The sequence below is a fragment of the Mastacembelus armatus genome, chromosome 21 (assembly GCF_900324485.2).
Source record: "Mastacembelus armatus chromosome 21, fMasArm1.2, whole genome shotgun sequence".
NCBI lineage: Eukaryota > Metazoa > Chordata > Actinopteri > Synbranchiformes > Mastacembelidae > Mastacembelus > Mastacembelus armatus.
In genome coordinates, this window is record NC_046653.1 from 5,486,289 (window position 1) to 5,500,224 (window position 13,936).

The window sequence follows — 13,936 nt, forward strand, 5'->3', positions numbered from 1 at the left end:
ATATCTTTTAAAACATTTTAGCCTCAGTCAGCTTCTTCTTGGTTTGTTAATCTGAAAAATATCTGGATGCAGCCAGATGAACAATAATGTACAAATTTACATCTGCAACACAAATGTTAAGCAATGTTTAAATGTTTACAGTGACTGTATTACTGTAAAAAATTCATAACCTCTGTGTAATCAATTCTAACCAAAAGCCAGGAGCCTGCACTTAAACAACAATGCCACTAACAAACAGTGCCCTCAAACAGTGTATACACATATATATACACACTTAGCACTGGAGTAATGCATATAGAGGTTTGGGGGTACAGTGCACAATTGTATTAAAGTAATTAGGATTAAAAATAGTAGCTGTCTGCAGTCAGTAGGAACTATGCCTTAGATTAACATTACATATGTTAAGTGTGCCTGTAAAGTGAAATCTATCTTTTTTTAAATCAAAGCCCACATTTAGAAATGAGAGCAGAAGTACAGTAGTAATTTGTTTCTAGAAAACACTGGAAAATCTTGGTTTTATGTTTAGATTTTATATTTGCTATGGCAAAAATCTGATTAGATCAGATAATCAGGTTACATAACATTGTATGAATCTATCTCATTTTGTGTCATATTCCACTGTAATCATTTAAGTACCTGATTAAAAAAGGTGTATTAATCCAGTGTGAACAGTATATGTTAGCAGTTAAAACACATTTTGAAATCACATTCAGTTTCAGTACAAACAACAGGGGCACTAGGTAGGTGCCTGTCCATTTGGAATGACAACAGGTTAATAGCCGAAACAGATATACAACCTGGTATAACTGTAGATACTGTAATAATGTAGATGGCAAGTGCAGAGAGTCATGCATCCATGTACATGTAAAGTTAAACTAATGATTGATTCTTGTACATATGTTGATTATATATTATTGATTGCAGATATATACTGTACCAGAAACACACACAGTGTTCTGTGTATGTGAATTGGCTTGTTGCCTTTCAAAATGTAACTGGTGTCTGTAATGAAGGAGCTGAAACACAGACATGGCTGATGATAATCTTGCTGCTCAGGAGCTTGTCAGTCTAAATATATATTAGACAATTCCCAGACCTTTCTATATGGCCCATGCGTCTTACACTTAGTTGCTATGAGATGGCAACATCAATAACATGATTACATCTTTGTGTAAAATGGGGTTCATTAATATCATGCATTTGACTTTCATTCTCCACTGCAGTCATTTTCCTGATTTATTTCCATTTATTTCATGTTTCACATCAGAGACTCATATTTACACATTAGGGTGGATGGTTATTGGCCTAAACCATTTAGGTCAATTCAAACTAGAGTCATAGTGACACATCCAGATGATGAATAGATGGTTCATGGCTTGTTTCATTCACTTTCACTGTTCAAGCTTTATTCGTACACAACAGATTTTAAATTGAATTTGAAATGCAGTACGTTTTTTGCATCATGCAGATCAATCTATAGTGTACATACTGTATAATGCTAAGAAACAGTAAAATGTTAACAGGCACACAGTAACACACTCATTTCATCCATCATGAAACAAGTGTGAAATAAAGAGGAGCAAAGTATCTGCTTTATAGTGGCTTAGTAAACATTTGTTTTGAGTAACACATTTACTGTAGTCTAAATACAGGCAGTGTATAAGGATGTGGGGTGGAGAAGGGCAGACCTTGCTTTAATATACCAATTGTTTACCTTGCATTTACTTTCTTGCCTGTAGAGCAAAAAGTACAGTGATGTGTTAAAACAAGAGGTAAAACAAAGCAGGGCAGCGCATGTGATGAGATGTGATTAAAGGTACTAGAGTGTCAAAAAAGTAAAGAGACCTCTCAGTAACAAAACCAATAAGGTTTAAGACTGGGGTGAAGAATCCCAGTGACAGCGCAGATAAACATTTACAATAAATACTAGAAGTGATAAAAGTTTAATTCACTTAAATATCAGGACTGTTAAATACAGATATAAATAAATAAATTAGGTGCAATGCCATATGCTCAAGGGTCATGTCACTGAGGGAGGATGGGTAGAAATTAGAGTGTGCCCATTCCAGTAACTTCAGACGTCAGCCTAAAACAGTTTGGGGGGGGGGGGGATCAGAGGGAGGGAGAAGGATAGGAGACGTTGGGGGGGGGGGGGGGGGACAGAGAAAATAAAACAATGTGAAAAACAAACTTGAGCTTGAAACTGAAACTTATGCTGCAGTGACTGGCTTTGTGCTTCAGTTCACTGGCACCTTCTCAAACACACTTCATGAGATATTTTCACTGTAACCATTCAGATAAAAAATATGGTAACATGACTGTGCAACACTAATTTCCTCATTAAGTCATGTAAGACACTGAAAAATATATAATAGTGTCACAGGATGTCCAGTTCAGAAGTTGTGTTTCTTGATGGAGGCATCACATCACTTTTCTTTCTGCCAGCATTGCTCGGTTATGTGCAGTCTTTTTTCTTGGCTTTTAAAAATTTTCCTTTTTTTTATTAATTTTACTCGCTCCAGACAATGAAACAATAGTACTTGATAGGCAAATGGATCTAGCATAGCAATGACAAAATGAAACACAATATTATTGCTGAGGCATGCTAAACAAATATTTAAATGAATTGTTAGACATTTTGGTGCTTACTTGCTTTCTTGCAGAGTTACTGTAGATGAGAAGTTTAATACCATTCTTTCTCTCTAAGGATCAGAAGATGGTTAGCTTAGCTTAGCATAAAGAAGGGACACAGCTGGCCTGGCTCTGTCTAAAGGTATAGCAAAATCTGACCTCTGGCACCTTTAAAATTCTGTGATGTCCTGGTCTTGTTAACAACATGAGGTTTGCCGTTGGACACTATATTAGTTAGCAGGCTTTAGAGGTCCTGGTTCTACAGATTTTAGCCACATACCAATTCCCTTATTTGAGCCATCCTCCCTCCTTGATCCTAGCCCAACGCAAAGTCGTTCTCATCAGCCATCTTGAAGGATCAGGAGTGAGGAAGATACATGAGCAAGGATACACAACATCATTCCCCACATAGTTTTATGGACCAACACTCTCCTTTAACGGAAATTGGTTAGTGAGCAGAGGAAATGATGTCTCAGTATATTTTCTGTGCATCTTACATGGGAGGGATTAAGAGGCAAGGAAAAGACTGAAGTGGGCAAAATGTGGATGCAATTAAGGAAGTTGGGATGTTTTGTTACCTTTGGACAGAGCCAGGCAAACTGTATCCACCAGTCTTTGCTGTCTGGCTCTAGCTTCATATTACCGCCTGTCTGTTATTGTCATAACAGACAAATATAAGAGTGATATTGAGCCTCCTGTTTAACTAAGCAACAAAACAAGCATGCCAAACTATTCTTTTAACAGTGTACAGCTACAGCAAGTTTAAACAAATCCCAGTGTTAGTCTGACTTTTACTACTCTAGGGGAAATTCCATGGGATAACACACTGAGGTTAAGTGTGAAGCGATGGTTTTGATGTTAGCTTCTGAAAACAGAACCAGATTTGGGGTGACTTCAGGATGTTGTCATGGATGAAGGGTCATTCCACATGGCAGCCACGTCCCTGAACCTGCCATTGGAATTGTGGGAAAGCAATAGCCATTAGTTTTTCTCTAAAATCCTCTTAAGTGGTCAAAGACATGAAGTCCTGTTTGTGAGCGTGTGGGTTCCTCCTACTCTAATGCTGATGACATTTGATTTTAGCATGTGGACATCAGTGAGGTAATACATTTATTTTCACTGTTGATAATGAATTTCCAGTGGTGATTTCAGTGGATGGAACGAAAAAAGGGACACAGTGGTGAAATATGGTAGGACAATTAAAATGAACTGTGTTCCTCAGCATTTGACTGGTATGTACAGTAGTACAGTAAAGATTATGTAGAGTCCTGGAATGCTACAAATTTTAAGTCACTTGTTTTTTATTTAATAACACAAAAGGCTTATGTGAAAAAGCAGATTAAGCTCTTAGTTATACAGTATCTGCTGAGGCATGTATACTTTTTTATTTTGTTTTACAGATTTATGAACAATTTATCCATGAACATTTCAAACTCAGGTAGGCATTGAACATGGATGTTTAATTTATTGATTATTCTATTTACTAATCTGTTCAAAGACACACCTTACCTGCTCAGTAGTTGACATTGCTCCAATGAACCACTTACGAGCAAAACGTGTGCATGAATAGCTGTGTTATTTAAGAACATTTCTGTGTCTTGTCAGTCTGACAGATGTGCTGGTTATTCATTGAAGTACCACTGTCAGGAATGCCACAGCTAAACTACCAAGACACTTTTCATCTTTCCAAACAGTACAATCTCAGATAGCAGTTTTCGTGGACACACTCTGAGTTTGGTCAATCGGGTGTTGCTTTTATGTTTTAGAGTAAGCTAGAGGCCAGCAATTAGAGTTAATAGGTTACCTGGCATTGATGAGATACTGGGCCAGGCTGATGTTAGCGGGGGTTCCTGTGATAGTGATCTGGCGCTCTGATGAGCCCTCTATGGCGTTTGCAATTTTGATCTGCGCCCCAGACATCTGTCGGATCTCATTTATTTTGGTTCCCTGCCGTCCAATGATGCATCCTATTAGCTGGAAAAGAGTGCAAAAGTATTCACTCAACATGAAAAAAGAAAATGTCTACTTAATGCCTAACATATCTGAAAATAATAAGGATGTTTAATGACTTATGAAAGGCTCTGGGTTCAATTTAAATTTGTTCATTCACAAAATTAACTTTGATTAATGACAGCATGGATAGTGAAAACGAATCTAAGCTAATCGAAGCTATTGCTATTGCTATCTGCCAAGAGTAGGAACTGAAATTTGCAGAATTATTACTGGTAAAATTGCCAGTCATTTATTTTTTATATATCACTGCTAAGTTTGGAAGTACAGGATTAGCTCAGTTCACGTTTACTATTTCCAGATATTTTCCTTATCCATACATCACTACATTAACAATGAACACTTCTACTTATAGAATAATATATATGTGTGTGTATTTACAAAACATACATCCTTTCCATTATTACTCACATCATTAGGAATGGTGAGCTCATGGGTGCTGGCTGGTGGACTGGCATCCAAACCTGAGTTGAGGAGCAATAGAATAAGTAAGATATTTGAACATGCACATCAAGAGAGATGAAACCTTTTAAAATAATTATTCATCATTGGGAAATATGCATATTGTCCAAGAGTTTCATGAGACAACTGGCGCCACTGTGATATCTGTACATAGAGAGCCAGCTAGACCCAGCAGCCAATGGTGGATAACTCACCTGGCTCTGTTCAAAATTTGTTTGAGAATTTTTTCTAAAATTTCCAATGTTTTGGCAATAGATTGGCTCATTATTTATCAATGGAATTTTATACCATTATTTTTATACCATTTCTCCATGTGTGTGCTTTTTGAGATGATGTATGGAAAGCCAGCAAAAACATGTTTATTTCTTAAAGAAATCACATTTTTAAAGCCCTCATTGATTATATCATACCATGAATAAATCATGACATGTATAATGGAATGATTTATAACACATCTTTTTAGATGAAAGTAGTGGAAAAAAACTTAACATGGTGTGTTTATTCATGAGACCTTCAGCTGGTCTTATGCATGTACATATGCAGGATTTGCAACAGGCAGACTAATGCAGATCTATTTAGATTTAGAGTCACTTGGTTATTACACTACATGTGGCCATACTACTTCACTTGAGGTTTTCATCTTATATGGGAAATAAAACAACCTAAAATGTGCAATAGGAATGTCCTGCTGCCAAGAAATAATGCTATTTACACTTTTTCCGCTGTTCACTGGCACAATATCAGACAGAGCACAGAGAAAATATATACATGAAAAAATCAAAGAAGGAAAGAAACCACAGGGGGCACCTCATGCTGTACCAAAAGAGAGATAAGGTGCAAGGTAGGGAAAGAGAAAATGTTTCTCTGGATGCAAAGAGAAGGAAGTATCTAAGGGGCCTTGTGGGTACGTACCAGGGAAAGCAGGGGTGGTCTGTCCAAGAGGGGTAAAGGGGGTTTGCTGCATAGCCAACTGGTGGAGCTTGGTCAACTGCTGAAGGGTTAGGAGGGAAAGTAGAACTAAGAGGTTACTGTTACACAGGTCACACCAAGAAACCAAAAACCAAGAGTGAAGAAACAGTGAGGAGGAGGAGGCCAGGGCACAGGGGGGTGGAGAACACAAAAATTAAGAGAAAAAGATATGGAGATAAGGTGATTGTAATGAAGCTGTAAATTGTTAAGTAATATGATTCAGTTTTTTGTTTATACCTATTTCCCATTAACTTTCAAATACTCTAATTTTGCTCCCATTTTCCCTCTCCATTATCATGTGCTCTTGGATTGGCACTTAAGAGTCAGAATAAGACAACTTCTGGTTTTATGCATGTCAGAGTGGTTGCTCTTCCTTCAACATGGTCACACAACGTCCATCCCCTCCTGTGTATCATTTCCATCAGGGATGGGGGAAAGTCTTGTTTTCCAGACTTCTCCTTTTAAGAGGAGTTTTAATGAGGGTAAAAGAGGGTGGTAAGCCTGTATTTGAGTGATTGTACCGTCAAGCACCACCTCCACCAGCATCAATCACTGCCCAACTTTGAATTAGAAGATCTAACACATGGTAGCTCCTGAGATGCTCTTACAACTAGGACAGATGAAGGAGATTATTAATGGAGACTACATGGTCTATTGGAATTAAGTAAGTGTCTACATCAAAATAGCCTTTGCCATTGCCTTTATCATGATCACCAGGAGTCACTGTTTTGGTATCAACTAGAGGTGGTATGGAGTTCTCTGGAGTGGTTGCACTACGGTCCAACCTTAGACTTTAAGGGTAGTCATTCAGGTAGTCATGATTTATGATTTGTCTATAAAAACTTTAAAAAGCAGGGCTGTCCATGTTATCACGTCTGCTACTATTTTAAATTACATTTTTAAAGTATTACACTTGCATAATTATTTGATTAAAAAAAGAACTCACATCTGGGTGTGGTATGGCGTATTGTCCCTGAATTGTGTAGGCCTGGGAAGATGAAAAATATAAGAAATAGCAGGAGGAAAAAGTAACATGAAAAACAGCTTATAAACTATACAATCTTGTACAGATCTTGTTTAAGCTCAACTAACCATAAAAATGTGTTTACTGCAAAATATATTTAGCTGAACAGTAAGTGATATTACAGTGCTTGATTAATTAATAATCATTATTATCATATTCAAAGCATAAAAGCATGAGATATACACTGTGGATAAATGTGAAGTGCAGTGAGACTTTGTATATCCAAGTAATAGAAATCATTACACATTCTAACAATTCATGCAAAATGTACCAATTCTATGAGTGTTTGTTCTACATTGCATCAGTGCACATAATCTAGGGAAAATAGCCATCTAAGTATCAAGATGAGTGATGTTTCAAAACCTACTTATGTATAATTTGAAGTTAAATAGAATAAATGTTGTGTACATGCATCACTGATTCAACAATACTGAAGACTGAACAAGTTTTACAAAGGCAGAATGTATGCAGGGTTTTTGTATTGGACTGTGTTAGATTGCATAAGTGTTGCAGCCAACCCTTTCACAGTGTGTCTTATGTTCCATTTAATGTCCACTAGGTATAATTTTTGGGAAAAGGAAAAGCTCCAATTCAGGGTTTACTATATTAGCTATGGGTTGTGTTTCTTGAATTTCACATTATTTACTTGATAAATCTTCAAATGCAAACAGATTTTAGCACAGATCTGAAACTAAATTATCTATAGTGGGCTCCAATAGCTGGACATTAATGCCCTGAGATTTTTGTTGCGGAAGGGTGATTCAACAATTTGTGTCGAGTAGAAATATCAAACCTACCCCGGCTTCGTAGCACCTTTGCTGCATAGAAGAGATTTACCATTTGCATGACTGCAAAAGTTGCTTACCAGAAAAATGTGAACATATGTCATTTACATGTCTGAGCACCACTAATACAGTCATTTTTCCAATGAAGGACACTCTATTTTGTATGTAAGGGTTGTGGTGGCATACACATTTGCATATCAAAGTAAAACGCCTTGGAATAACAGGTAGTGGCTGATGCTGCAGTAAAAGTTGGCTGTAGGCACAAACTAATGAGCTAAAGCCAGCTCAGCTCTTACCTGACCACCAGAAAAAATGACTGGAGTGGAGGCGGGCTTTGGGCGATAAGGGATGGTGGCCCCTTTTGGTGGAGACTACAGAAAACAGAAGGGAGAGAAGTCAATTTAAATCTTTGATCTTAATTTACCTGAAGGCAAATTTAAGATGACCACTTTCTTGTCGGTACAGTAAAATACAGTGCATTCAGACCCCCTTCACTTTTTCAATTTTGTTATGTTGCAGCCTGATGCTACAATTGTTCAAACTCATTTTTTTCCTTATTAATCAATACTCAGTACCACATAATGCCAAAGTGAAAACTGAATTTTAGAATTGTTTGTAAATTTATAAAAAAAACAAAAAACTGAAATACCACATTTACATAAGCATCATTTCTCTTGATCTTTGCTGAGATGTTTCTACACCATGACTGGAGTCCATCTGTTGTAAATTAAATTGATTGGACATGATTTGAAAAGACACACACCTCTCTATAAAAGTCACAGCTGGCAATGCATATCGAAGCAAAAACCATGCCATGAGGTCAAAGGAACTGCCTGAATAGCTCAGAGATTGTTAATAGGCACAGAGCTGGGGAAGGCTACAAAATAATTCTTCTGCACTGAATGTTCCCAGGAGCACAGTGGCCTTCATAATACTCAAATGGAAGAAGTTTGGCACAACCAGGACTCTTCCAAAAGTTGGTTTTCCAGCCAAACTGGGAAATCAGGGGAGAGGGGCCTGAGTAAGAGAGGTGACCTGTTGGTCACTCTGACTGAGCTCCAGAGATCCTGTGTGGAGATGGGACAAAGTTGCAGAAGGACAACCATTACTGCAGCCCTCCACCGATCTGGGCTTTATGGCAGAGTGCCTAGACAGAAGCTTCTCCTCAGTGCAAAACACATGAAAGTTGCTTGGAGTTTGCAAAAAAGCACCTGAAGGACTCTCAGACTATGAGGAACATGATTCTCTGGTCTGATGAAACCAAGATTGGACTGTTTGACCTCAATTCTAAACGTTACGTCTGGCCGAAACCAGACACCTCTTATGAGCTGCCCAATACCATCCCAACAGTGAGGCATGGTGGTGGCAACATCATGCTGTGGGGCTGTTTTTCAGCAGCTTGGAGTGGGAGACTGGTCAGGGTTGAGGGAAAGCTTAATGGAGCAAAGTACAGAGATATCCTCAATGAAAACCTGTTCCCCAGTGCTCAGGACCTCAGACTGGGCCGACAGTTCACCTTCCAACATGACAACGACCCTAAGCACACAGGAGTGGCTTAGGAACAACATCTCTGGAGAAACCTGAAAATGGCTGTCCATCGATGGTCCCCATCCAACCTGACCAAGCTTGGCAGGATTTGCAAAGGCCAATGGCAGAAAATCCCCCAATCCAGGTGTGCAAAGCTTGTTGTGTCATACCCAAAAAGACTCAAGGCTGTAATTGCTGCTAAAGGTCCTTTAGCTAAGTACTGAGTAAGGGTCTGAATACTTGTGTAAATGTGGTATTTCAGTTTTCTTTTTAATAAATGTACAGACAGTTCTAAAATTCTGTTCTCAATTTGTCATTATGTGGTACTGAGTGAAGATTAATGAGAAAAAATTAACTTATATTATCAGGATGCAACATAACAAAATTGAAAAAAGTGAAGTGGGTCTGAATACCTTCCGAATGCACTGTATGTTAAGTTAGCATTAGCACTAAAAACATTCACTGCTCCTGTAGGTGGCAGTGATCATGAACAACAAAGGTGTCACGTTTTGTCTTTTCACAGTTGATTCCCCAAGAGCTATGACAAAAGAAATGAATGTAAACTAAATCATTTTGGGGGCTGTGAGCTTAGTTCAAAATTCAAGATCTTGAACAATGAATGTGAACTAGTTCATTTTGAATGTGAATGAACTGAACTTTTAAGTAGCTATTTTTAACTGTCTGGAGACTTTCTAAGCTATGTTAACCAGCAGCTACCTGTAATTTCATATGTAATAGACAGATCTGAGAGTGGTAATGATGTTCTCATCTAACTCAGCAAGAAAATGAACATTCTAAAAAATGCTGAACTCTTTCTTTAAAATACCATAGTACACTTGTGTTTTCTTATCTGATGTATATTGTGTGGAATTTAATGCACGTGAAGCAGGACACTGTAATAAGGCTGATTATTCAATAAGCCTTGGGGTGAATACAGGAAGGTTTTTAACTCAGTAATTTACATATCATTTACATATAAGTAATTCCATTCATCAAAATACATCAAAGTAACAGAAAAATGCTGGCACTGTTGTGTCTTGGTACCTTGTTGTCCCATTTTGAAAATAACTGGCATCATGAACACAAAAAGACTCATGGCACTCTGAAAAATTTGTATTCTGTATGTATGGAGATTAGAAAAACATAAGATCTACTGTGTGCAACATGATGGTCATAGATTAAATACAGTATGTCCCCACTTCTCTGCTTCTCTTGGAAATGTGCCTTACTATCAATGCCAGTCACTGCACTAGTAGGACCAAAGTCCCAACTAGTCAGCTTTTTGATGTACTAGTGGCCCTGTGGACAACACTATTATGGCTAAAAGTCCTACTAGTTAACTAGTGTGCTGAAAGAACTGTGATAAGTTTACTAGTCAAGCATGAGTTTGGCTCACTAGTGAACTAGTGACCAGCATTTGTCTGCACTAGTTCACTAGTGAGAGCCAACATGCACACTAGTTAACTACTCAAGACCTCTAGGTCTTACTAGTTAACTAGTGAGGTTAAAACCACACTAGTTGTACTAGTGACAGACATTTTCATGTAACTAGTTAACTAGTAAGTTTCAAAATGTTCACTAGTTTAACTAGTGAAAGCCCAAATGCTCACTAGTTAACTAGTAGCACAAAATGCTAATGAGGGGGTGGGCTGGGCATTAAGGCTTTTAATTAGCTCTCTATTCCAAAATTAAAAATGCTAACAAATCAGAATGAAGGATTTTGTCATTATCCCGACCACTTCATCTGTTAACTAGTTAAGAAAAAATATGAAAAGCGGCGATGAGCGGCCCTCGCCTCGAGCGGACCGCCGCCCTCAGCGAACCACCGGCACGAGCAACCCCCGGCCCGTGAGAGGTTCGAACCGCTCTTCGAACGAGAGCGGGACTCAGAGACGGAAAGCCGAGGTGGGGGATTTTTTCCGGTCAATGTCTGTCTAACGGGCAGACACCGAAACACCTTACATCAAAGCTGCAGTTGTAAACACAGACACACATATCCAGATGTACCGAGACACAAAAACGCACAGACACTATGGCAAATTAGATATCCTTGATATCAGATAGATATCAGATATCCTTGATATCAGATATCTGATATTATCAAGGATATCTGATATCTGATATCAACAAAAAGACCAACATGTTAAACAAATATCTCACTAGTTGCACATAGTCGCTCACTAGTGCCAATAAATGCTAAACTAGCTAAAGAAAAGACCCAACATGTCGGAAAAATGTGTGACATGTCTGATAGAGACTTTCACTACTGAGACAAAATGTCTTCCACTAGTTAACTAGTGAGGAGAACATCATTGTCACTAGTCAACTAGTTACTCCATTTGGACCTTACTAGCTCACTAGTAACAGATTGTGTGTTTAACTAGTTAATTTTCAACATTATTGCATAGTATTTTAGATGGATTATTCCCACTAATCAGTAATAATATAGTATATTTTTATACATGATTCCTTGTAAACAAACTTCATTTTTAACTTCATTTGCCACCTCCATCAAATTTTACTTTAAATTGGAGAGTGGTATTTCCTCTCCTGGTATTTCTTTTAAAAAATGTTCAACAAAGCAGTGAAGCAGAGGAGCAAGTTTAAATTTTGGTTTGATTGAACTCCCTGAGAGCCACCAGACGACTCCTTATCTTTTAACTCCTTTTATTGAAGCCTTAAAGCTAAAAGAGGACAACGTTGAAGAGGTTTTGAACATTCTCTCCTTTCATTTCCATCCATCCATCCATCCATTTTCTATACCCGCTTATTCCTTAACCAGGGTCATGGGGATCAGCTGGAGCTGTCCATTCATTTCAATGGGACAAAAAATTAGAAAAAAGCTGAATTTTTCAAAAAGTATAAAAGGCATAAAAAATGTCCTTAAAAAGCTGAAAATTTTAATACCTGAACGGTCTTTCTAGCGCAAAGTATGCAGGACGAGTTAAAAACCTAAAAACATACGGAAGAAGTCAGAATAAAAACTAGAATGTGCAGTTCCTGAGGAAAAAAAACAGGCTCTCCTCTGCTCTGGCTCATTACGTCACACTCTGTTCAACTTGGCAAAACGCTGTGACATACCTCACTTCAGACTTAAATTAATAAAAAACTATACAAGATATAACAACACGGAGCACAACCCTGACAGATTAAACATATTGAAATTTAAACGGAGTCTAGCTGCAAGTATGCCAGAGATATAGGCTCATGGAAATCGACCTGTTTCAGTAAAGTTGGCCTATTTGTCCCATTCATTAAATTTTACAATAAATCAGAAATAATATTAAAGATGTAAGAGAACATGACAGTGACTGCTTTCAGCAATCAGACTAACTAGAATAGTTCCTGAGGAAAATGTGTGATTGCTGAAAGCATGCTCTTATTGCCGCTTGCAATAGATGTCGACCACTTCAGAAATTGGAGATTGTATCACATCACAAAAATTTAAAAAAGGAGATCTTAGCTGGGATTGAACTCGTTTTTACCACATAGGAAGAAATCACACTCTAGCCTGGACAGTGAATGCTAACGCAAAGTAATTTCCTCAACAAATACGTGCTCTACAGGCGAAATTCTTTGACTAGCTGGATTCCTAATATCTTGTACAACAGCACAATGTGCAGTTTATCATGTACACAGGTTCATATTATTTCTAAAAGAATTGTAATGTATTTTGTAATTCTTGGTTTAACACAAACTCTGAAGACAGGCTTGCCTGGACACCATATATGTATTTCAAAGATTTTGTGACAGAGGAAATGCTACAAGAAATTGCAGAAGAAACAAACTGGTACAGTATGCAGAAAGATGGAAAATCAGTAAACACAAATGCCAAAGAAATTGAGCAAATTCTGGGTATGTACATGCACATGGGGTTAGAACTGATGCTCAATGTACAAGCTTATTGGGAAATGGAGACGAGGTACCCTGCTGTTTGTGATGTGATGTCACGGGGTCGATTCCTGAAGTTGCTCATTCACTTTCAGGACAACCTCAATGTGTCTGAAGATGCAAAGAAAGATAAGCTGTGGAAACTGAGGCCATGGTTAGAGCAACTACGTCAAAACTTTCTTAGCATACCCCTGAAGAATGTCATGCTGTAGACGAAATCATGGTGCCTTTCAAAGGAAAATCACATCTACGGTGCTACATGCCAGGAAAACCTTGAAACTCAGAAATTGATATTTGATTTTTTTTTTTTTGTTGTTCAGAATGACCAATAAAGGCTCCAGTTTCCAAAAATTTGAATTTTCTGTCAATTATTTAATGGTTTGGGCTTTACAGGGTTAAAAAGAGACGCATCGAAATTGAAGACTAACAAGTCACGAGCGTGAAACGGTAACTCAGAATAGTGCAAAATTTGAGAAAATGGCACAAAGAGTAAGAAGTACCATAGGGGTGCAGCGAATTTAAATACATACATGTCTTGAACATGAAGGTTTATTATGTCTAGTTTATGAATTATGAATATCATGAAACATCTTAATAATTTGATCCTTTTTTGGTGGATCAACCAGTCAATTAATAA

At 37.8% G+C, this 13,936-nt stretch overlaps 1 protein-coding gene across 6 annotated transcripts in view; it reads right to left on the bottom strand.

The window, feature by feature from the left end:
- Nucleotides 1-1,061: 1,061 nt before the first annotated feature.
- Nucleotides 1,062-13,936, bottom strand: part of pcbp3 (poly(rC) binding protein 3) — a 79,341-nt gene continuing 66,466 nt past the window's right edge. For 2 of the 6 annotated variants that reach the window (XM_026295468.1, XM_026295466.1), the window contains 6 exons: nt 8,178-8,252; nt 7,019-7,060; nt 6,016-6,094; nt 5,053-5,105; nt 4,436-4,605; nt 3,384-3,580 (listed from right to left, as the gene is read on the bottom strand). In XM_026295468.1, the coding sequence (XP_026151253.1) occupies nt 3,526-3,580; nt 4,436-4,605; nt 5,053-5,105; nt 6,016-6,094; nt 7,019-7,060; nt 8,178-8,252 (474 nt within the window). In that variant the 3' untranslated portion in view covers nt 3,384-3,525. Of the gene's footprint in view, nt 2,087-3,383; nt 3,581-4,435; nt 4,606-5,052; nt 5,106-6,015; nt 6,095-7,018; nt 7,061-8,177; nt 8,253-13,936 lie in introns of those variants that run through there. The other 4 variants (XM_026295467.1, XM_026295472.1, XM_026295470.1 and 1 more) reach the window with 4 other exon arrangements.